The 25,430-nt window shown below is 41.2% G+C and overlaps 1 protein-coding gene across 1 annotated transcript in view; it reads right to left on the minus strand.

The window, feature by feature from the left end:
• Positions 1–706: 706 nt before the first annotated feature.
• The window catches only part of ABRAXAS2 (abraxas 2, BRISC complex subunit), a 141,308-nt gene continuing 116,584 nt past the window's right edge, over positions 707–25,430 (minus strand). The window contains 2 exon segments of the mRNA XM_030202556.1: positions 707–1,766; positions 15,982–16,093. Of these exon segments, the coding sequence (XP_030058416.1) occupies positions 1,366–1,766; positions 15,982–16,093 (513 nt within the window). The 3' untranslated portion in view covers positions 707–1,365.

Raw genomic sequence — 25,430 nt, forward strand, 5'->3', positions numbered from 1 at the left:
TGGGAATACCAAGGCAACTTCCATATCCTCAGGAACCCCATGGGTTCTGCAGGATTCCCGCAATCCCCATTCCCATGCAGCTCTCTGTACTAGGAAGGAACCAGCTATCTGGGTGATGTGTGGTCTGCTACCTTTGTACCAGATATCTGATTCATTATTCAAAAAAACAACCACAGTTCATACACTTGGGAGAGAAATTATTTACTAACAGAGGCCACAAATTAAGCAGTTTCTCAAAATATCCAATAAAGCAAAGAATAGTAAGACATCCCATACACAAAGAAAGTAATTAAAAAAATAACTGCTTATCAACATCTAGGTTCTCAAAGAATGAATATATAATGCCTTGATACATATTCTTAGAAATTGAAATGTTGTGCAGTAAAAAGTGCGTACGTTCCTTCTGTGTGTATGGGGTATCTGTACTATTTCTAGGATATAAGGTAGGGATTCTACACTTTATTTAAAAGCTGCAGGTGATTCTTATTAAAGGAAGTACAGAACATGGTTTATGCTCATTCTGTGGCCACTATTTGCTCCAGGGGATAACCCTTGATTAATAAGCATCATGGAAAGTTCAAAAGAGAAATAAGCAGATACATGAGCATTGCTGGCTATAAACCACTGCGCTTAATAAAGGCAGAAGGAAGGACAGCTAAAAAATGTGTGTTCATAAGTTGTTAATGAAGACACATCAGCAAGACTCTGTGACTTAATATACTCTCTAATATTCCACTCTTCTTCACAGTAACAACAGCATGTGACATCCTATTAGAATAAGCAGACATCTATTTTCCTTCATAAATTTGTCAGGTGTACCTTTTTTCTTAAATTATCAGAAGTATTTGCATTCTGGAAAAGATTTATTTACCTTAAGGTAGGAAATTATTTGAAGGCATGATTGATTCTTTTCTTTCTAAAAGAGAATTCAAGTTAAGGTAGAAATGAAAGAGGCCCCCTGCATGCCTGCAGTGGTGCACAATGCACCTGGCTGTTACAAGACCAGTTTCTGCCCAGTTTTCAGCTTCCAAGTGCTGCGATTATTATTATTATTAATCGACTTTACACAACATATGGCAGTAAAAAACTAGAGGGGATACATTTCATTGCACCTGTTTTTTCCAGGACCTTCAGGAAGCTCTTTAGTATTAGTACAATGTGATTATCCTAATGATTGTGTTACAAAACTTGCAAGAATGTATCAAAAAGCCAATAAGTTGGGTTGGAAGAATGCGATCCCATGGCACTTCCAGGCAGCACTTTCACAGTACAAAAGTTTTTCTGTTTAGTGCATTCGTCTCCAGATTTCTCTAGAGTTAGCACGCACATGCACATAGAGAGAGCGCATACAATTCTGATTTCCTTTTAGATACGAGAGCTCTGAGGGTTCCTGATGTCCCCAGCAGGATCCGCTGGGAGCTGCGTATTCCTTGTCTGTAAGAATTCACTGTCAATGGACTCTGAGGGGTACAGCAAGTTCTCACAGCTGCTGACTTCTGACTCCTCCACATTGTTATTAACTGCTGTTTGGACGCCTGGCTCTGACACACCAGCTCCAGCAGGCACAGCACCAGATGAGCCCACAGCCTGAGGACGAGGCAGCAGAACAAGGCTGGAGAGAAGGCCCACACCCATCCGTGCTGTCCTGAAGGCTAAAATTAGACTCAAGTACGAAGGTGAAGGACTTGAAGTAGCAGCACGATCAGGAAGAAACACTGCAGATGCTGATGGCACTCTAGCTTGTTTTCCTGAGACTGGCTTGAGACCTGGAAAGAACACAGGCTAACCGTCAGACTGCTTAAAACACGATCAATATGTTCTATGAAGTGCACGAGGAATAATCTGCCCAGACAAGCACACGCAACCAGAAAATACCATGAGAAAAGGGGTGTCACCACACCTGCTCAAATGAACAAACATTAAGACCTGAATATCAATAAACTATGGATATAATTAGACTGAAGAGTACACCCACAGAGAGCCAAGCGAGAACCATCCCAAAGAGTGAGATTTTTTCAGACAGTACATCCAGGGTATAAATCGAGAATGATTTCTTTCATTTGCATAACAATGCTACACGTAAATGTTCTGGTTTGAGCCTAAAATATCTCACCCCAGTGTGATGGAACATACTCTATTGCAGCACTTGCACTTGTTCCTTCTAACAAGGATATTACAATAGTGGCAACCAGGAACCAATCTACCCTATTTCTGGAATCATTTTTCTGTTCATCTCAGGCTGAATCATATTTTATGTTCCAGAAGAAATTAACACTTTTCTTTTTGCTCAGTTATTTCAGCAGATTCAATCAGTGAACAGAGATGGTTATTATTTTTAAGATTGCAGCTGTTAGTAAGTAGAAGGTAGAAGAGAACGGTCTTTTATATAATTTGGGTGGACTTAATTCTTTGATAAGTCTTTTCAATGACTAGGACTGTTTTAGTTGTACCTATTTTATAGAATATTACGGTTATTGTATTTATTTTAAAATTGGTTTATTTACTTAATTTTTATTGATTTAACTGTTATGTTGTAATTTCCGTTTTATTGATTTGTATTTTTTTAAAATGTACACTCATTAGGGATGTTACAGTTTATTAAAACACATTAAATTAAATTTAACTGTGCTGTAATATAATCATGACCAGGTTTAAATGTGCACCAGTTGAAAAAAAACTCTCTTAAATTAGTGTGACACAGTTGTCATTAAGGGCACTGTTGACTAAAGTGTACTAACTCTAGAGACAGCCATATAATTCCTATGGGTGTCTCTAGCACTAGTGCGCGCTAAAAACGCTAGAATGCCTACATGTGCTTAGTAAACAGATCTCTAAATCCCTTGCAGTAAGATTCTCTTTCCATAACCTACAGGGGAACTTCCCTGGAAGCAGTAGAGGGTTGAACTGTTCTAGCTGGGGGCCCAACTGGAATGGGCTTGGGGAGAAATTAGATGGGTTCCTTAGATTATTTGGGCTGGGAAAATGTCTTTCTTTCACCCAATAGTCGTAAGTGGAATAACCTACGAGGTTAGAACATTCAGGCTAACAAGCAGCAAACAAGCAGGAGAGGTGTTTGGATCCCTGTTCCTGCTTCCCAAGAAGCAGACTGAGTTGAACTGGAGAAGAGAGACCTGCAGATCCTGGTAAAGTGCTGCAAAAGAGGTAAAGAGAAGGAGTACAAGGACTAGCCTGATCAATTTCATCAGGAGATTGTTGGTGCTAGCCTAAATCCAATGATCCCGAAAGAGAGGATGGAGGCTTTTCTCCAGGAAAGGAAATCATGCTACCCACTATCTAATGAGGAGCCCCTGTGGTATGGGACTGGAGCCGAGCTGGAGGTGAGATCCCATGTGCAATGGGAAGAGAGTTGTCTTCCAGAGGAGCTTAACAGGAATATCTTGTATAGAAACTAAAGGAAAGGTGTGCTCCAAGTGGAATGGGAAATGGAGTTGGAGTTGAGGAAATTGAAAAAAACTGGCAAGAAGGTACCAAGTTAAGTTGCCCTCATGTTAATGAGCGAAGCTGGAGTTGCATTTTTTTCCCTTTCTTTTCTCTACACAGTAGTAAGTGGAATAGAGGAATAATCTGAGGTAGTAAATCTAGAATAATCTAGATAGTAAATCACCTGGACTGGATGGCATACATCCAAGAGTACTGAAAGAACTCAAGCATGAAATTGCTCATCTGCTGTTAGTAATATGTAACCTATCGTTAAAATCATCTGTAGTACCTGAAAATTGGAGGGTGGCCAATGTGACGCCAATTTTTTAAAGGGGTTCTAGGGGTGATCCGGGAAATTATAGACCAGTTAAGCCTGACGTTGGTGTCGGGCAAAATAGTGATAACTATTATAAAGAAGAAAATTATACAACACGTAGACAAACATGGTTTAATGAAACAGAGTCAGCATAGGTTCAGCCAAGGGGGAACTCTTGCCTCACCAATTTGCTTCATTTCTTTGAAGGCGTGAATAAACATGTGGATAAAGGTGAGACGGTTGATGTAGTGTATCTAGATTTTCAGAAAGCTTTTGATAAAGTTCCTCATGAGAGACTTCTGAGAAAATTAAAGAGTCATGGGATAGGAGGCAAGGTTCTGGTGTGGATTAGGAATTGGCTATTGGACAGAAAACAGAGGGTAGGGTTAAATAGTCATTTCTCTCAATGGAGGAGAGTGAACAATGGAGTGCCACAGGGATCTGTACTATTTAGCATATTTATAAATGATAAGGAAGTTGGAACAAGTGAGGTCATCAAATTTGCAGATGATACAAAACTATTCAAGGTTGTTAAAACATGTGTGGACTGTGAAATATTGCCTTTGTATCACTCCATGGTGTGTCCACACCTTGAGTACTGCGTTCAGTACTGGTTGCCGTATCTCAAAAAAGATATAGCAGAATTAGAAAAGGTTCAAAGAAGAGCAACTAAAATGATAAAGGGGAAGGAACTCCTCTCGTACGAGGGAAGGTTAAAGAGGTTAGGACTCTTCAGCTTGGAAAAGAGACGGATGAGGAGAGATTTGATTGAGGTCTACAAAATCCTGACTGGTGCAGAACGAGCAGAAGTAAATCGATTTTTTCCTCATTCCAAAAGTACAAAGACTAGGGGACACTCGAGGAAGTTACATGGAAATACTTTTAAAACAAACAGGAGGAAATATTTTTTCACTCAATGACTAGTTAAGCTCTGGAACTCTTTGCTGCAGGATGTGGTAACACTGGTTAGTAGATCTGGCTTTAAAAAAGGTTTGGACAAATTCCTGGAGGAAAAGTCCAAATTCTGCTATTGAGACAGACATGGGAAGCAACTGCTTGCCCTGGGATTTGTAGTATAGAATGTTCATGTTGCTACTCTGAGATTCTGCATGGAATTTTGTCACTCTTTAGGATTCTAGAATCTTGCTATTCTTTGGGGTTCTACATGGAATGTTGCTACTCTGAGATTCTGCATGGAATCTTGTCACTCTTTAGGATTCCACAATCTTGCTATTCTTTGGGGTTCTACATGGAATGTTGCTACTCTGAGATTCTGCATGGAATCTTGTCACTCTTTAGGATTCCAGAATCTTGTTATTCTTTGGGGTTCTACATGGAACGTAGCCGTGATTTGGGTTTCTGCCAGGTACTTGTGACCTGGCTTGGCCACTGTTTGGAAAACAGAATACTGGGCTAGATGGACCATTGGTCTGACCCAGTATGGCTACTCTTATGTTCTTAGGTTAGAACTTCTGGTACCTACCTGTAAATTATACACTACGTAGAATATCCACGTAGTTACAGAACAGCGATTAGGTGGACTTTTGGCATTTATACACATGTACATATGCATGTAGATGGGCACCTGGACTAGCTTGCTACACACACTTGTATAGTTAAGCAAGAAATAAGGAACTGATCTAACGAACTTGCCTTGGATTTAACTAACCATCAAATCATCCCAACTGATCCTGTACCACACATCTTGTTCCCATCATGTATCTGCTCTTGGTCCCTTAGCTATATGATACCAGCTGTACTGTAGAAAATCTTTAGCATCATAACTATGTTAGTTGAATGCTCTAATGCTGCTTATTAGGTCTATCATTAGTATTATGCTAGCATTGTATTTTATCTCTGGTATTTCAATTCCAGTGCTGTTAACTTACTGTTTCACGTAGCTCTATTATTAGGTTTCAATTTACTGTTTTCAAGTTTACCTCATTTATTGTATTTATGTTTATTCATGGCTATTTTACTATTGTTATGAACAAAATTGTAAGTTTTATGTTAAACTGTACTTGCTGTACACCACCTTGGGTGAATCTCTTCATAAAGGTCATTAATAAATCCCAATATATAAATATCCTAGTACTCTAAACATTTACATTCATAACTGGCACATAAATGCTAGAATTATCCCCCAAGTGCGTAATGGTGTACAGGCCTTGGAGAAATCCTCCCCCCTATGCTCTCAGGATGCAAATACAAAGTCTTGTTTTACAGTGATATGAAGAACTTTTTTCCCCTCCCGATTTCCTCTATTATTGCATATATGTCAAACTGAATGATTAAGGATCTTAAAACTAAATGTAACATTACACAAAGGGAACATCATTTATTTAAGGAACAAAGGTATCTAACACCTAAATCACCCATGTGGAAAAGTACCTACTCTATAAATGTAATAACTTGTTTCACAGCAATAATTGCAAGGAAACACCCTCCTATAATTTGATATCTGTATTTCACATTACTATTGAGGAATCTTGGCCCACGCTTCTTTGCAAAACTGCTTTAATTCACATTCGTAGGCTTTTGAGCGTGACCTACTCATTTCAGAACCTACCGCAGCATCTCTACTGGGTTCAAGTCAGGACATTTAGGCCAATCCAAAATGTTCATTTTGTTTCTCCTTAGCCATTCAGATGTAGACTTGCTGTGTTTTGGATAATTGTCTTACTGCAGAACCCAATTACACTTCAGCTGCAGCTCACGGACAGTTGACCAGACATTCTCCTTAAGAATTATCTAGTTCCTTCAATAGCAGCATATTTTCAGGTCTAGAGGCAGCAAAGCATTCCCACGTCATAACACTACCACCACCACCGTGTTTGACTGTTGGTATGATGTTCTTAAAGTTTATTAACTTATATTCTACTTGTATCTAAGCAGGCCACAAACAACATATAAAATCTTTAAAATGTACAACTAAAAACAAATCAATACGACATACAATAAAATGCAAATCATAACATACAGAAACAAATAAAACTGACCATCAATACTACCCACCGTAATCTTCTACCTATTCCTGCTTTAACTCTTTACAATACAAATCATTATCATTCCATTTTCGATTTGAACATATTCACATTCATGCTTATTACGCAGTATCCAACTGTGGAATGCTGTCTTTATGCCAGACATAACGGGCCTGTGTTGTCCACAGAACATTATCCCCAAAGGCCTGGCGACTGTCCAGCTGTGTTTATGCAAATATGAGATAAGCAGTGATGTTACTCTTGGATAGCAGTAGTTTCTACCTTGAACTCTCAGGTGGAGTAGCAGCCTACTGGTTAGTGCAGCAGCCTGAGAACAAGGGGGAAGTCACTTAACCCTCCACTGCCCCAGGTACAAAATAAGTACCAGTATATAATATGTAAACTGCTTTGATTGTAACCACAGAAAGGCAGTATATATCAAATCCCATCCCCTTTCTCTTTACTCTCCTCATGAATTCATTTTTGCCCAGTCCCTTTCTTATTGTGGAGTCATTAACATTGACCTTAGCTGAGGCTAGATAGGCTGGCAGTTCTTCGGATGTTAAGATTTGCGACTTCTCAGATAAGATGTTGCTGTGCCCTTGAAGTAATGTTGGCAGGCTGGCCACTCCTGGAAAGATTCGCCAGTATTCCAAGTCTTCTTTACTTTGAAATAATGGCTCTCACTGTGGTTTGGTAGAGCCTCAAAGCTTTAGAAATGGCTTTGTAACCTCTTCCAGACAGATATATTTCAACAAACCTTTTTCTCATATCTTCTAGAATTTCCTTGGATCACGGCATAACGATTTTGTAGAAACTTTGTGGCAACTACTTCACTCTCAAGGTAAGGTTCAATATATAGTGAGGTTGACATTCAACAGGTCTAGCTTCAATCAAGCCTGGCTGTGTTCAATCAGGCTTGGAGTGCTCCTTGATTCTTATTTCTTTTTCAAGTTGTGTGAGAGGTCTGGCGAGGTGAATTTTCTTTAAATTAAAACTTCTGAATAGGCTGACGGCCTTTCTTTCAGAAAACAACTTTAAGTCAGCACTTTTTGCCCACATTACCCTATTTGACTATTGTATTGCCTTGTTTATGGGAGCCTTGGGGGGCTTCAGTTGGCACAAAATGCCCTGGCAAAGATAGTGACTAAACAAATATGACATCACTCCAGTCCTAATAAAATAACACTGGTTACCAATTAAATGGTGCTTACAATTTAAGATTTTGACATTAATTTATAAATGCCTAAACAATGAAGCTCCAATTATTTGGCTGCATTGTTAAGAATTTGTTCAACAAGGTCTCTACACTCAAATAAGTTACTGCTTGATGTACCATCTGTGAAACATAGACGGCTGAAGGATCATAGACCGAATATGTTTTATTTAGAAGGCGCATGACTAAGGAATCACCTTCCAGAACAAATTCGTTTATTGAAGAATTATGGTCAATTTCGAAAACAAGTAAAGACATTCTTATTTCAGGATGCCTGTGGTACCGAGTGGAAGTTTGAAGACTATATATTAATATATCTGTTGCCTGTGAATGCTGTTTTGTTTTCCAGAAGATTTGGCAATTAAAATTCAATGCGAAGAAATGCAAAGTGATGCACTTAGGGAATATAAATCCACGGGAGACGTATGTGTTAGGCGGGGAGAGTCTGATAAGTACGAACGGGGAGAGGGATCTTGGGGTGATAGTATCTGAGGATTTGAAGGCGAAGAAACAGTGTGACAAGGCGGTGGCCGTAGCTAGAAGGTTGTTAGGCTGTATAGAGAGAGGTGTGACCAGCAGAAGAAAGGGGGTGTTGATGCCCCTGTATAAATCGTTGGTGAGGCCCCAACTACATAAGTACATAAGTACATAAGTAGTGCCATACTGGGAAAGACCAAAGGTCCATCTAGCCCAGCATCCTGTCACCGACAGTGGCCAATCCAGGTCAAGGGCACCTGGCACGCTCCCCAAACGTAAAAACATTCCAGACAAGTTATACCTAAAAATGCGGAATTTTTCCAAGTCCATTTAATAGCGGTCTATGGACTTGTCCTTTAGGAATCTATCTAACCCCTTTTTAAACTCCATCAAGCTAACCGCCCGTACCACGTTCTCCGGTAATGAATTCCAGAGCCTAATTACACGTTGGGTGAAGAAACATTTTCTCCGATTCGTTTTAAATTTACCACACTGTAGCTTCAACTCATGCCCTCTAGTCCTAGTATTTTTGGATAGCGTGAACAGTCGCTTCACATCCACCCGATCCATTCCACTCATTATTTTATACACTTCTATCATATCTCCCCTCAGCCGTCTCTTCTCCAAGCTGAAAAGCCCTAGCCTTCTCAGCCTCTCTTCATAGGAAAGTCGTCCCATCCCCACTATCATTTTCGTCGCCCTTCGCTGTACCTTTTCCAATTCTACTATATCTTTTTTGAGATACGGAGACCAGTACTGAACACAATACTCCAGGTGCGGTCGCACCATGGAGCGATACAACGGCATTATAACATCCGCACACCTGGACTCCATACCCTTCCTAATAACACCCAACATTCTATTCGCTTTCCTAGCCGCAGCAGCACACTGAGCAGAAGGTTTCAGCGTATCATCGACGACGACACCCAGATCCCTTTCTTGATCCGTAACTCCTAACGCGGAACCTTGCAAGACGTAGCTATAATTCGGGTTCCTCTTACCCACATGCATCACTTTGCACTTGTCAACATTGAACTTCATCTGCCACTTGCACGCCCATTCTCCCAGTCTCGCAAGGTCCTCCTGTAATCGTTCACATTCCTCCTGCGACTTGACGACCCTGAATAATTTTGTGTCATCGGCGAATTTAATTACCTCACTAGTTATTCCCATCTCTAGGTCATTTATAAATACATTAAAAAGCAACGGACCCAGCACAGACCCCACTAACTACCCTCCTCCACTGAGAATACTGGCCACGCAATCCTACTCTCTGCTTCCTATCTTTCAACCAGTTCTTAATCCATAATAATACCCTACCTCCGATTCCATGACTCTGCAATTTCTTCAGGAGTCTTTCGTGCGGCACTTTGTCAAACGCCTTCTGAAAATCCAGATATACAATATCAACCGGCTCCCCATTGTCCACATGTTTGCTTACCCCCTCAAAAAAATGCATTAGATTGGTGAGGCAAGACTTCCCTTCACTAAATCCGTGCTGACTTTGTCTCATCAGTCCATGTTTTTGTATATGCTCTGCAATTTTATTCTTAATAATAGCCTCCACCATCTTGCCCGGCACCGACGTCAGACTCACCGGTCTATAATTTCCCGGATCTCCTCTGGAACCTTTCTTAAAAATCGGAGTAACATTGGCTACCCTCCAGTCTTCCGGTATTACACTCGATTTTAGGGACAGATTGCATATTTCTAACAGTAGCTCCGCAAGTTCATTTTTTAGTTCTATTAATACTCTGGGATGAATACCATCAGGTCCCGGTGATTTACTACTCTTCAGCTTGCTGAACTGACCCATTACATCCTCCAAGGTTACAGAGAATTTGTTTAGTTTCTCCGACTCCCCCGCTTCAAATATTCTTTCCGGCACCGGTGTCCCCCCCAAATCCTCCTCGGTGAAGACCGAAGCAAAGAATTCATTTAATTTCTCCGCTACGGCTTTGTCCTCCTTGATCGCCCCTTTAACACCATTTTCGTCCAGCGGCCCAACCGACTCTTTGGCCGGTTTCCTGCTTTTAATGTATCTAAAAAAGTTTTTACTATGTATTTTTGCTTCCAACGCTAATTTCTTCTCAAAGTCCTTTTTTGCCCTCCTTATCTCCGCTTTGCATTTGGCTTGGCATTCCTTATGATCTATCCTGTTACTTTCAGTTGGTTCTCTTCTCCACTTTCTGAAGGATTGTTTTTTGGCTCTAATGATTTCCTTTATCTTACTGTTTAGCCACGCCGGCTGACGTTTAGTCTTTTTTCCCTTTTTTCTAATACGTGGAATATATTTGTCCTGAACCTCCAGGATGGTGTTTTTAAACAGCATCCACGCCTGATGCAAGTTTTTTACTCTGCGAGCTGCTCCTTTCAGTCTTTTTTTCACCATTTTTCTCATTTTGTCGTAATCACCTTTTCTATAGTTAAACGCTAGCGTACTTGATTTCCTAGTTTCACTTCCTTCAATGCCAATATCAAAACCGATCATATTATGATCACTGTTATCAAGCGGCCCTCGTATCGTTACCCCCTGCACTAGATCATGAGCACCACTAAGGACTAAGTCTAGTATTTTTCCTTCTCTTGTCGGCTCCTGAACTAGCTGTTCCATGAAGCTGTCCTTGATTTCATCAAGAAATCTTATGTCCCTTACGTGTACAGATGTTACATTAACCCAGTCTATATGCGGGTAATTGAAATCCCCCATTATTATTGTGTTGCCCAGTTTGTTTGCGTCCCTGATTTCCTTTAACATTTCCGCATCCGTCTGTTCGTCCTGGCCAGGCGGACGGTAGTACACTCCTATCACTATCCTTTTCCCCTTTGCACATGGAATTTCAATCCACAGTGATTCCAAGGAGTGTTTTGCTTCCTGCAGAATTTTCAATCTATTTGATTCAAGGCTCTCATTAATATACAATGCTACCCCTCCACCAATCCGATTCACCCTATCACTACGATATAATTTGTACCCCGGTATGACAGTGTCCCACTGGTTATCCTCCTTCCACCAGGTCTCAGAGATGCCTATTATATCTAATTTTTCATTTAGTGCAATATATTCTAACTCCCCCATCTTATTTCTTAGGCTCCTGGCATTCGCATATAGACATTTCAAACTATGTTTGTTGTTCCTAAGTACATCATGCTTAGTACTTGACAGTATTAACTGGCAATCTTTTGTCTGATTTTTATTGTTATTTAAAGATACCCGATCTACTACAATCTCTTTTGCAACCTCACTATCAGGATACTCTATCTTCCCTGTTATGGTGATATCTTTGAAAGATACCTTATCCCGAACCATGCTCTTTTGAGCGACTGTCGGCCTTCCCCCCATTTCTAGTTTAAAAGCTGCTCTATCTCCTTCTTAAACGCCGATGCCAGCAGCCTGGTCCCACTCTGGTTAAGATGGAGCCCATCCTTTCGGAATAGGCTCCCCCTTCCCCAGAATGTTGCCCAGTTCCTAACAAATCTAAAGCCCTCCTCCCTGCACCATCGTCTCATCCACGCATTGAGACTCTGGAGCTCTGCCTGTCTCTTGGGCCCTGCGCGTGGCACAGGTAGCATTTCAGAAAATGCTACCCTGGAGGATCTGGATTTCAGCTTTCTACCTAAGAGCCTAAATTTTGCTTCCAGAACCTCTCTCCCACATTTTCCTATGTCATTGGTACCCACATGTACCAAGACAGCGGACTCCTCCCCAGCACTATCTAGAATCCTATCTAGAGTATTGTGTTCAGTTTTGGAGGCTGTATCTTGCTAAGAATGTAAAAAGAATTGAAGCGGTGCAAAGAAAAGCTACGAGAATGGTATGGGATTTAAGTTACAAGACGTATGAGGAGAAACTTGCTGACCTGAACATGTATACTCTAGAGGAAAGAAGAAACAGGGGTGATATGATACAGACGTTCAAATATTTGAAAGGTATTAATCCGCAAACGAACCTTTTCCGGAAATGCGAAGGCGGCAGAACGAGAGGACATGAAATGAGATTGAAGGGGGGCAGACTCAAGAAAAATGTCAGGAAGTATTTTTTCACGAAGAGAGTAGTGAATGCTTGGAATGCCCTCCCGCGGGAGGTAGTGGAAATGAAAACAGCAACGGAATTCAAACATGCGTGGGATAAACATAAAGGAATCCTGTTCAGAAGGAATGGATCCTGAGCTTAGCCGAGATTGGGTGGCAGAGCCGGTGGCGGGAGGCGGGGATGGTGCTGGGCAGACTTATACGGTCTGTGCCAGAGGCGGGACTGGTGGTTGGGAGGTGGGGATGGTGCTGCGCAGACTTATACGGTCTGTGCCAGAGCTGGTGGTGGGAGGCGGGACTGGTGGTTGGGAGGTGGGGATGGTGCTGGGCAGACTTATATGGTCTGTGCCAGAGCTGGTGGTGGGAGGCGGGGCTGGTGGTTGGGAGGCGGGGATAGTGCTGGGTAGACTTATACGGTCTGTGCCCTGAAAAGGACAGGTACAAATCAAGGTAAGGTATACACAAAAAGTGGCACATATTAGTTTATCTTGTTGGGCAGACTGGATGGACTGTGCAGGACTTTTTCTGCCGTCATCTACTATGTTACTATATATGTTGATAAGTATTTGTTTTGCTTTATTTTATTATGCAGGATACTGGCCTAGATAGACCATTGGTCTGATCCAGTATGGCTACTCTTATGCTGTTCTTATGTTGTCCTTTTCCTTTCCAGACATACAGGTCATGTGGGGGGCAAATGCCCCTCCCCACACCTCAAACTAGGTTTCAACCTGCTATATTTGACTATTGTAAAGCCTTATTTATCCTGTTTTCCAAACAGTGGCCAAGCCAGGTCACAAGTACATGGCAGAAACCCAAAATGTGGCAACACTCCATACTACAAATCCCAGGGCAAGCAGTTGCTTCCCCACGTCTGTCTCAATAGCAGACTATAGACTTTTCCTCCAAGAACTTGTCCAAACCTTTTTTAAACCCCGATACACTAACCGCTGCTACTACATCCTCCGGCAAAGAGTTCCAGAGCTTAACTATTCGTTGAGTGAAAAAATATTTCCACCTATTTGATTTAAAAGTATTTCCATGTTAACTTCCTTGAGTGTCCCCCCTAGTCTTTGTACTTTTGGAACAGCCCTAACCTCTTTAACCTTACCTCATACGACAGGAGTTTCATCCCCTTTATCATTTTGGTTGCTCTTCTTTGAATCTTTTCTAATTCCGCTATATCTTTTTTGAGATACGGCGACCAGAACTGAACGCAATACTCAAAGTGCAGACACATCATGGAGCAATACAAAGGCATTATATTATCTTCGGTCTTATTCACCATCCCTTTCCTAATAATTCCTAGCATCCTGTTTTCTTTTCTGGCCACCACTGCATGCTGAGCAGAAGATTTCAGTGTATTATCTACAACGACACCCAGATCTTTTTCTTGAGTGCTGACCCCCAAGGTGGACCCTAGCATCAGGTAACTATGATTCGGATTATTCTTTCCAATGTGCATCACCTTGCATTTGTCCATATTAAATTTCAACTGCCATTTGGATGCCAAGTCTTCCAATTTCCTAAGGTCTTTCTGCAATATTTCACAGTCCGCACATAATTTAACAACCTTGATTAGTTTTGTATCATCTGCAAATTTAATCACCTCACTCATCGATCTGATTTCCATATCACCGGTCCCAGTACAGATCCCTGCAGCACTCCACTGTTCAAACTCCTCCACTGAGAGAAATAACCATTTAACCCTACCCTCTGTTTTCTGTTCAATAACCAGTTCCTAATCCACACTAGAGCCTTGCCTCCTATCCCGTAACTCTTTAATGTTCTCTGGAGTATCTCATGAGGAACTTTATCAAAAGCTTTTTGAAAATCTAGATACACTACATCAACCAGCTCACCTTTATCCACTTTTATTCACGCCTTCAAAGAAAAGAAGCAAATTGGTGAGACAAGACTTCCCTTGGCTAAACCCATGCTGACTCTGTCCCATTAAACGTTTGTCTACGTGTTGTGTAATTTTATTCTTTATAATAGTTTCCACTATTCTGGCTGGCACTGACATCAGGCTTACTAGTCTATAATTTCCTGGATCACCCCTAGAACCCTTTTTAAAAATCGGTGTCACATTGGCCACCCTCCAATCTTTAGGTACTACAGACGATTTGCAGATCAGCAATTTCAGGCTTAAGTTTTTTTTGAGTATCCTTGGATGTATGCCATCCAGTCCAGGTGATTTACTACTCTTTAATTTGTCAATTTGGCTCAGTGCATCTTCCAGATTCACTGAGATTTCTTTCAGTTGCTAAGCATCATCAGTACAGGCAGATCTCTTACATCTTCTTCCGTAAAGACAGAAGCAAAGAACTCATTCTCCGCTATGGTCTTGTGCTCCCTGAGCGCCTCTTTTACTCCATCATGATCTAATGGTCCCACAGATTCCGTCGCAGGCTTTCTGCTTCTGATGTACCTGAAAAAGATGTGACTGAGCTTTAGCCTCTGCGGCAAGCTTCTCTTGATATTTTCTTTTAGACTTATTAATGCTTTGCATCTGACTTGCCAGTGCTTATGTTGCTTCTTATTTTCTTCATTTGGGTCCTTTTTCCATTCTTTGAAGGACAATCTTTTGGCTGTAATGGCCTTTTTTACCTCACCTTTTAACCACGCTGGCTGACGTTTTTCTCTTCTTTCCACCTTTGCAAATACGTGGAATGCATCTGGACTAGGTTCCAAGATGGTATTTTTGAATAATGTCCACACCTGATTTAGTGTCCTAACCTTTGCAGCCGATCCTTTTAAAGATCAGAAACCATTCAGTGTAACGTACGTGCAATAATAGGGGAAATCAGGAAATCAGAAGGACTTTTTCACATCACTGTATATGGGGTTTTACTGGGAATCCACTATGTTTGTTTCACAAATTGTCCTTTTTCCTAGTAATGTTTAAAAAGGTAAATAAGCATTCCCCGTAAGTCTGTTCCACACCACTCATGAGCTTCTCTTCCAGTGCAAATGGAACCAGTCCTTGAATCCTGACAACATAAGATTTCATTCACAGCTATCTTGGAATCTTTCCCTTATTTTAATAGATTATCCTGCTGTTTTCTGGTCACTGCAGCAACAGTCAAAAGGTTCATGCTTTAGTAAAGGCGGTTAGCTTAGCGGAGTTTAAAAAAGGTTTGGACAGCTTCCTAAAGGAAAAGTCCATAGACCATTATTAAATGGACTTGGGGAAAATCCAGTATTTCTGGGATAAGCAGTATAAAATGTTTTGTACTTTTTTTGGATCTTGCCAGGTATTTGTGACCTGGATTGGCCACTGTTGGAAACAGGATGCTGGGTTTGATGGACCTTTGGTCTTTCCCAGTATGGCAATACTTATGCACTTATATTGCCATTAATGTGTGTATGTGAATTTTTGCAGACACACAATAGCGTACTGCTATTATTGAGTGTGCGTTCATACAGATGTGTTTCTATAGAAAGGTTTGTCAGTGCACAGCAGAAACATCACTGCTATTGATGAAAGGTTTAATAGTAACTAAGAAACTTACTTTCTTGCTCCTTTTCTTCTTTCCTTGCAATAATTTGCTTTTTTAGTTTATTCACTTCTGCTTGGAAAGTTTCAACAACTCGCTCACTCTTTTCCACATCTCCACACACAACCTAAAAGAGAAGCAAACCTGTTAATACCAATAGAAAGAGAACCAAATGTGGACCTTTTTAGGTTCTAAAAATCAGATTTAGCTACTCAGAAGATGAGACAAGAATCCTTGACCTTGAGGTCTAGTTATCTCTTTGGGTGGTTCTGTAGATGTTTGGCATTGCTGGATTCTGTTAATTATGTTTTTTACCCTAAAAAGCTGCAAGAATTGGATTTCTGTTAAAGAATATATAATAAATGCTTCCCTGAATTAACCTGCTTGATAAAGAAATGCTGTTAGGTTGGCTGCAATTGTTAACCTTCTCCCTGTCTCTATAGTTAGTCTTGGATTAATTATGTGGGTTATTTCCTTTTGCTTTATATCCCTGTATCTTGGGTTAGAAATGTTTTTGGGCTAACTTGAAGAGGTTCCCCCCCTCCCCCACCTTTCTCATGGCATTGAGAGTTTCATGAGTGTTATATGGTTGCTGATTTTCCACTATCAATTATAAGCCCCATGGTGACTAGGCAAGGTGGGATGTGCCGAGTATGGGGCTTTGGGGGGATTCAACTGAGGTCCCTTTTCTCCCTGAATTCATACCTTTGATGCACAGAGTGTTTTGCTGAAGAGGCTGCAGCTGGCACGTTCCCCGATGTTGGAGGCCCTTGCCGGGAGGGGGGGGGGGGGTCCTGTGGCTCAGGGGATTAAGAGGGCTCGCTTATATCCCCCCTAGGGGGTGATATAAGATGTGGGATGCACTGAGGATGGGGCTTCGGGGGGGATTTAGCTGAGGTCCCTTTTCTCCCTGAATTTGTACTTTTGATGCACACAGTGTCATCACCAACCCTATGTACGACCTACTAACAAATCAACAAACCAAAGACACAATAACCAACCAAAAGGAATAATCCTCGGATATGAACACCACCAACAAAAGGAGGAAAACAACAACAACAACAAATTCAACCACCGAAGAAACAGACAACTAATAAAAATAAACACAGCGAACCTCCCCACAGAACCACACCGCTCAATCCAACTAGGATACATCAATGCAAGATCAGCAGTAAGCAACTCAGTAGATTTACTAGACTGGATCACCATAGATAATTTAGACCTTCTTTTTATCACAGAAACCTGGTTCCACAGCCCCACTGACCCCGCCATCTTAGAAACATGCCCGCCAGATTAAAAAATCACCCACTGGACAAGAAATGGAAAAAGAGGGGGCGGAATAGCCATAATTTACAAATCCAAATTCACCATCACAACCACGGGTGAATCTACCTCACCACAACTTGAAATTGCCTCGACAAGAATTAATCATCCAAACCTAATAGGACACCTCAACGCAATCCTATTCTACAGACCACCAGGAAAATGGCAAGACTCCCAAACACAACTCATGGACTTCATATCGAACACATGTGTATCTGCCTCAAACATCCTTATAATAGGAGACATCAACCTACACCTTGAAGACGACACCTCAACAGGCACACGAGAATGCAAAGAATTCTTAAAACTCTGGGACCTGCACGCACCCAACAAGCAGCCAACACACAAAAAAGGACATACATTAGACATCATAACACACAAATTTGACCCGAACTCAACTATCATACTCACTGACACAAGATGGACACCTACATTATGGTCAGACCACCATAAAGCAAATGTCTCTCTCTACTGGCGAAAAACACACATAAGCACAATCAATAAACATGAGCGAACAACATACACCACGAGAGGAAAAATAGACCCCACAACATTCTGGCAACAGATATACCAGAACGAATGGTCAACAAATGCTGATACCATCCAATTCCTCCAAGAATGGGACGAGTTATGTACAACAACACTAGACAAAATCGCCCCAATCCAAACCAGAATATCACACAGGAAAAACCAAACCCATGGTTCACCGAAGAGCTGAAAAAACTTAAAACACAAGTCAGGAAACTAGAACACGCATGGAACAAAAAGAAAGACAAACAAACACTAAATGCCTGGAAGCTACTTTGGAGGAAATACAAATATACCATAAAACAGACCAAAAGATTACATTACAAGACAATAATAGGACCAAACTACAAAGACACACATAAACTCTTCTTCCTTGTGAACAAACTGTTAGACACCACACCAGTTACAAACAACAACAAAGACATACCAGATGTTGACAACCTTGCGAAATACTTCAAGAAGAAAATTATACAACTACGAACTAAAATACCCGCCAGCCCTATTGACTACGCCACACTTCTAGATTGTCTAGACCCAGAAGACGGAACATACCCAACAGACAGAACTTGGACCGAATTCGAACTACTATCAGAAAACCTCATCTCTGGAACACTTAAAAGATTGCCAAATCCCACTGCAAATTAGACACATGCCCAAACAACCTCATGAAATCAGCTCCTCAACAATTCATAATAGACCTAACGAGCCACGTTAACTTCATGCTACAAAACGGACTTTTGCCCCAAAGAAAAAGGAAAACTTTTACTCACCCCAATACCCAAAGATACAAAGAAAAGCGCAAGCGAAATAATCAATTACAGACCAGTAGCATCCATACCACTTATAACCAAATAACAGAAGGAATGCTAACTAAACAACTCACAAACTATTTAAACAAACACTCAATACTGCATGATGCCCAATCAGGATTCCGGTCGAATCACAGCACAGAAACAGTATTAATTACCCTTATGACTAATTTAAACAAATGATTGCAACCGGCAACAATATACTCCTCCTACAATTTGACATGTCAAGTGCCTTCGACATGGTTGACCACGAAATCCTATTACATATATTTGCATATTTTGGCATCGAAGGAAATGTCCTAAACTGGTTCAAGGGATTCCTAACCCAGCGGTCACATCAAGTCACATCAAATTCAACCACGTGTGCTGCATGGATACCTGAATGTGGAGTACCACAAGAATCACCCCTCTCACCAACCATCTTCAACCTAATGATGATCCCCTTGGCAAAACTCCTATCAATCATAACCTCAACCCATATATATACGCCGATGATGTAACAATATACATCCCTTTCAAAGAAGACATTAAAGAGATCCTCAATGAAATTAACCAAAGTCTACACATCATGAACACCTGGGCAGATGCATTTCGCTTGAAACTAAATGCAGAAAAAACTCAATGCCTGATATTCACTTCCCAGTACAACACAAATGAATTCACCGCTATAAACACACCAAAACTAAACCTTCCAATCTCAGAAACGTTAAAAATCCTTGGAGTCACTATCGACCGCCACCTAACACTCGAACTCATGCAAACAACACAACCAAAAGATGTTCTACTGCATGTGGAAATTGAAAAGAATAAGACCATTCTTCCCAAGATTCGTCTTTCGCAGCCTAGTGCAATCCCTCGTACTCAGCCATCTGGATTACTGCAACTCACTATACGCAGGTTGCAAAAGAGCAAATACTGAGGAAACTCCAACAGCCCAGAACACAGCAGCCAGACTCATCTTCGGAAAACCAAAATATGAAAGTGCAAAACCCTTACGAGAGAAGCTACACTGGCTCCCACTTAAGGAACGCATTACTTTTAAAGCATGCACATTAGTCCACAAAAATCATTCACGGTGAAGCCCCAGCCTACACGTCTGATCTAATAGATCTACCACCCAGAAATGCTAAAAGATCATCCCGAACTTTCCTCAACCTCCACTCCCTATTGCAAAGGCTTGAAATACAAGGCGCTGCACGCGTCAACCTTTTCTTACATGAGCACGCAATTCTGGAATTCACTGCCGCGCAACCTGAAAACGACCTACGAGCAAGCCACCTTCCGCAAACTATTGAAGACCCATCTTTTTGAGAAAACTTACGGAAAGAACCAAAACACATAAAGCCCAACCCAAGGTTCAATAATGCATCAATACAGCCACTCTGAATTCTCATCCCCTGTAATCTCACCACACTCATACCTCTACTCACAGAAAATGTATACCATATGCTTTCTTGTTGTTATGTACTGCCCCTTTTAGTTTCCCGTTGTTTCCCCCCAATGTTTCACTGCTCTTTTCCATTGTTATATTCCTTAATGATACTCTGAGTTGTCTCGCATACTCCTCACAATGTAAATCCATAACCGAGTAGTAACAAATTGTATTTCTATCACTCACAACTTATTGTAAGCCACACTGAGCCCGCAAAAAGGTGGGAAAATGTGGGATACAAAGGCAATAAAATAATAAATAATCAGCAAATTTAAATTACCTCACTAGTTACTCCCATCTCTACATCATTTATAAATATGTTAAAAAGCAGCGGTCCCAGCACAGAGCCCTGGGGAACCCCACTAACTACCCATCTCCATTGAGAATACTGACCATTTAACCCTACTCTTAGCTTGGCAGAGTTTAAAAAGGGGTTAGATGGTTTTCTAAAGGACAAGTCCATAAACTGCTACTAAATGGACTTGGGAAAAATCCACAATTCCAGGAATAACATGTATAGAATGTTTGTACGATTGGGAAGCTTGCCAGGTGCCCTTGGCCTGGATTGGCCGCTGTCGTGGACAGGATGCTGGGCTCGATGGACCCTTGGTCTTTTCCCAGTGTGGCATTACTTACGTACTTATGAACTTATATGAACTCTCTGTTTTCTATCTTTTAACCTGTTTTTAATCCACAATAGAAACACTACCTCCTATCCCATGACTCCCAATTTCCTCTGGAGTCTGTCATGAGATACTTTGTCAAACACCTTCAGCAAATCCAGATACACATATCGACTGGCTCACCTTTATTCACCCCTTCAAAGAAATGTAATAGATGGTAAGGAAAGAATTCCCTTTACTAAATCCATGCTTTTGAATAGCTTTGTAATTTTGTTCCTTATAATAGTCTCTACCATTTTGCCCAGCACTGACTTCAGGCTCAAACGATCTGTAATTTCAACCTTTAAAAAAAAAATAGGCATTATATTGACCACCCTCCAATCGTCCGGTACCATGCTTGATTTTTAAGGTAAATTACATATACTAAAATAGTTCTGCAAGTTCATTGTTCAATTTCTATCGGTACTCTGGGAATGAATACCATCTGGTATTCCTGTTTGTGACATAATATAGTTTTAAACCCGACTGTCCTGTTTGAATGCATATAATTTGGTGCACCAGCTAATTTCCTAAAGTTTTTGGAGCATTTCAAATGGTCCATAGTTCCAGGAGCTTGATATGATGCTGAGCCTCATGGGTGATCATCGACCCTGGATGTAGAGCCCATCAACATAAGCTCCCTAGGCCTAGGCTGGATGTATCTGTTGTCATATCTTGTAGGGAACAGGAATTTGGAATGATAGGTCCCATGAAGGGGGGGCAGACTCAAGAAAAATGTCAGGAAGTATTTCTTCACGGAGAGAGTGGTGGATGCTTGGAATGCCCTCCCGCGGGAAGTGGTGGAGAGGAAAACTGTAACGGAATTCAAACATGCGTGGGATAAACATAAAGGAATCCTGTTCAGAAGGTAAGGATCCTCAGGAGCTTAACCGAGATTGGATAGCAGCGCCGGTAGTGGAGGCGGGCTGGAGGTTGGGAGGCGGGGGATAGCGCTGGGCAGACTTATACGGTCTGTGCCAGAGCCGGTGGTGGGAGGCGGGGATAGTGCTGGGCAGACTTATACGGTCTATGCAGAGCCGGTGGTTGGGAGGCGGGGTTAGTGCTGGGCAGACTTATACGGTCTGTGCCCTGAAGAGCACATGTACAAATCAAAGTAGGGTATACACAAAAGTAGCACACATGAGTTGTCTTGTTGGGCAGACTGGATGGACCGTGCAGGTCTTTTTCTGCCGTCATCTACTATTGTACTATGGTTAAATTGATTCAAATTGTCCACCAAGACAGAACCTTCTCTTAGACAAGAAGTGACAGCGATGGTATCTGCTAGGCTTCCCTGTGGCCTGGGTCACTAAGAGCTAAAATCCACTGGGCCGGCCTGAAATGAAAGTGTGCCATGGGTTATGACGTGCATAGTTAGTGGCCATATGGCTAAACAATCTCAATGTCTGCTGAGCTGAAATCTGCTGGCTTTGATGAACTTGAAGGCACTATGGAGACCAACACATCAGCTAGCTGTTGTGGAAGATTAGCCAAATCTAGCATGGGGAACGGAGGCTGATGTTGGACAGACTTCTACAGTCTGTTGTCCCCACAAATGGTAAAAGGACAGGTGAAGGTTTCAGTAACTCCAGTGTTTGTAAATCACTTTATTTATTTATTAATTTGGATTTATTTACTACCTTTTTGAACAAATTCACTCAAGGCGGTGTACAGCAAGAATAAGTCATAAAACATAAGTAACAGACAATTACAGCAGTAAACATATTCAAACTATACAAAGTATGGCATAGTATGCTACATTACAATGTCAACACAACACTCAATAAAAACATAATAGACAGCATGGGTGTAAGCAAAGATGGAAAGAAATCTTTAGAAGTGTCTTAAATGTTACGGTCTGTGCTCTGAGAAAGGCAAGGGACAAATCAAACTCGGGGTATACATATAAAAAGTATCACGTATCATGTAAATGAGTTTATCTTGTTGGGCAGGCTGAAGTGACCATTCAGGTCCTTTATCTACCGTCATTTACTATGTTAATTTATTTTTAAGACCTTAGCTACGCTTACTTAGTCTACTGGGATTTCTTTTCATTTCATGCAGATGATATTTTTTTAAAATTTTCCTACTAATCCTTTCTCTCCTACTATTTGTCTCTGAAAAGACTGCTTAAATCAGGTCTCTGCTTGGCTCTCTGATCACAGGCTTGTTTTAAACAAACAAAATACTGTTGACTGCTTGTTTATGGGTGGTCTTCCTACGCCAAACTCTTTCCTTAAATCTTTTTGGAAACTCTGTCCTGCCTATCTGGAATCACTCTGGACTCGAATCTTACTTTTACCTTCACAGAATTTTGCTTTTGTTATGATCTGAGACTTGTGGTTACAAGGGCTAGTATTGTCACGGTTGGACTACTGCACTGCCTTATATCTCGGAATATCATCACTAACACTTAGATCTTTGCAGATGGTCCAAAATGCGGCAGCACGATTGATAGCTGGGGTGGGTAAGTTTGTTTATGTCTCACTATTTCTTAAGAACTTGCACTGGTTACCTGTTGTCCAATGGATACAGTATAAGGTTCTGATACTAATCCATCGCACTTTGTATGCGGTTGCTCCTGCCTGCTTTTTTGTATACCATCCTTCTAGATCTTTGAGATCGGATAACACAATGCAATGTCACTGGATCCAATTATGCAATCACACTATGCAGAAACAAGGTCCTCATGGATTACAGTGGCTGGTGCACAGCTTTGGAATGCACTCAAAGAAGCTTAAAAAACAGCTTTTTGTGACAGCATTCAATTGAGTAGTGGTCACTATACTGTGTATCTGATTTAATCCAATGGGTAATATTGGATTGTTTTGTATTTTTGTGTCTTGTTCTTATTATGTATTTTACGTATTTATTATTTATTGGTGACATTTATATCCCACATTATCCAAACAAGTTTGAGTTCATGTGGCTTACAATAAACAGTATAGGATACATAAGAAGAATAATGCATACGAAAGTAATTTGTTGTAAGAATCCAATTTTACAATGCAATATTTATTTTTGTTTCATTGTACCCCGCGCTTTCCCACTCATAGCAGGTTCAATGCGGCTTACATATTATATACAGGTACAGGTCCCTCCTTTCAGTACCCTTCTCCACCACCGCCAACTCTAGGCTTCGCCCTTTCTGCCTCGCCTCACCCCATGCTTGGAACAAACTCCCTGAGCCCATACGCCGGGGCCCCCTCCCTACCCATCTTCAAATCATTGCTCAAAGCCCACCTCTTCAATGTCGCCTTCGGCACCTAATCACTTCATCTCGTCTCAGGAATCTCCTCTACCCCAACTGACCTTTCGTCATTTTAGATTGTAAGCTATTCTGAGCAGGACCGTGTCCTTATTCGTTAATTTGTACAGCGCTGCGTAACCCTTGTAGCGCTCTAGAAATGTTAAGTAGTAGTAGTAGTACTTATTTGTACCTGGGGCAATGGAGGTTTAAGTGACTTGCCCAGAGTCACAAGGAGCTGCCGATGCCTGCAGTGGGAATTGAACCCAGTTCCCCAGGACCAAAGTCCACCATACTAACCACTAGGCCACTCCTCCACTCAATATCATAAACATAGTGGGATAGCTATGGATATTTAACACTTAGAAAATCTATTATGAATGAGAAATTGTACATGAAGCAAAGAGAAAGTTCATGGTAAATAGAGTGATTACCCAACTCAGGTAATATTTAATTGTCTGGAGATATGTATGTAATACATTTTGGAAACCACCTAGGATATAAATTTAAAATAAATTTAAATTTAAAATAATAAATAAATAAAAACTGCTTTATGCCTATTTGCAGGCCCTGGCGGTATATCAAATGAGCTCAATAAACAAACAAACTAACAAACAAACATCTGGTCTTTGATCAAAGTATTTCTGACATGCCCAAAGCTGAAGCAAAGTGGAAAGACCAGTTTTACACAGTTCTTTTCATTCCTTATTTTACCCTTTTGGTTCCTACATGGATTACTGCAACATATATATTTAGGATGTAGTACCGCGAGCTGCTGCGAGAGGCTGCAATATCCATTTTTTTTCAGTGGCCGCAAAGGGCAGGAGTGAGGGGCCTGAGTCCTGCTCCAACGAGCACCATGGACCACCAGGGCTACAGGTAGGTCTGGGGAGGTTCATGCTGCGGGCTGGGAAGAGGGGAGAAGGGAAAGAGGGTTGTTGGAGCGAGGTTTTTTTTTTTGTTGTTTTAAATAAAACAAAACAAACAAAAAATGTTATGGTGGCCCCAGCCTGAGATTCAGCCGGGGCTGCATAACTTATGTGGCCCCGGCTCAATATCGACCAGGCCCGCATAAATTCTGGTAGCCTGCTGGCCCCAAATTATCCCCCAGTATTCAGTACCGGTGCACGGACATGGCCCGGCACTGAATATCAGGGAATAATTTAGCCAAGCAAAGATCAGCGATTAATACACGACGGACTGCTGCTAGCTGAATACTGGGGTGTCTTCAATCCTTGCAGAATACCAGTATTTGTCTACTGGTTCATGCTTGTAGATTTGATCACGTTTCTCCACTATTACGGAAGTTAATTGGCTTCCGTAGAACACCACATCATTTTCAAACTTCTTACCCTGACTTTTAAAGCCGTCAGAATGACTATGCCACCCTATCTTGCCACTCTTACTATTCCATACTTGACAGTCCGTCTGCTGTGTTCATCGGGTTCTATAATGACTACCCC

Source organism: Microcaecilia unicolor, chromosome 5 (assembly GCF_901765095.1).
Source record: "Microcaecilia unicolor chromosome 5, aMicUni1.1, whole genome shotgun sequence".
In the NCBI taxonomy this organism is placed as follows: domain Eukaryota; kingdom Metazoa; phylum Chordata; class Amphibia; order Gymnophiona; family Siphonopidae; genus Microcaecilia; species Microcaecilia unicolor.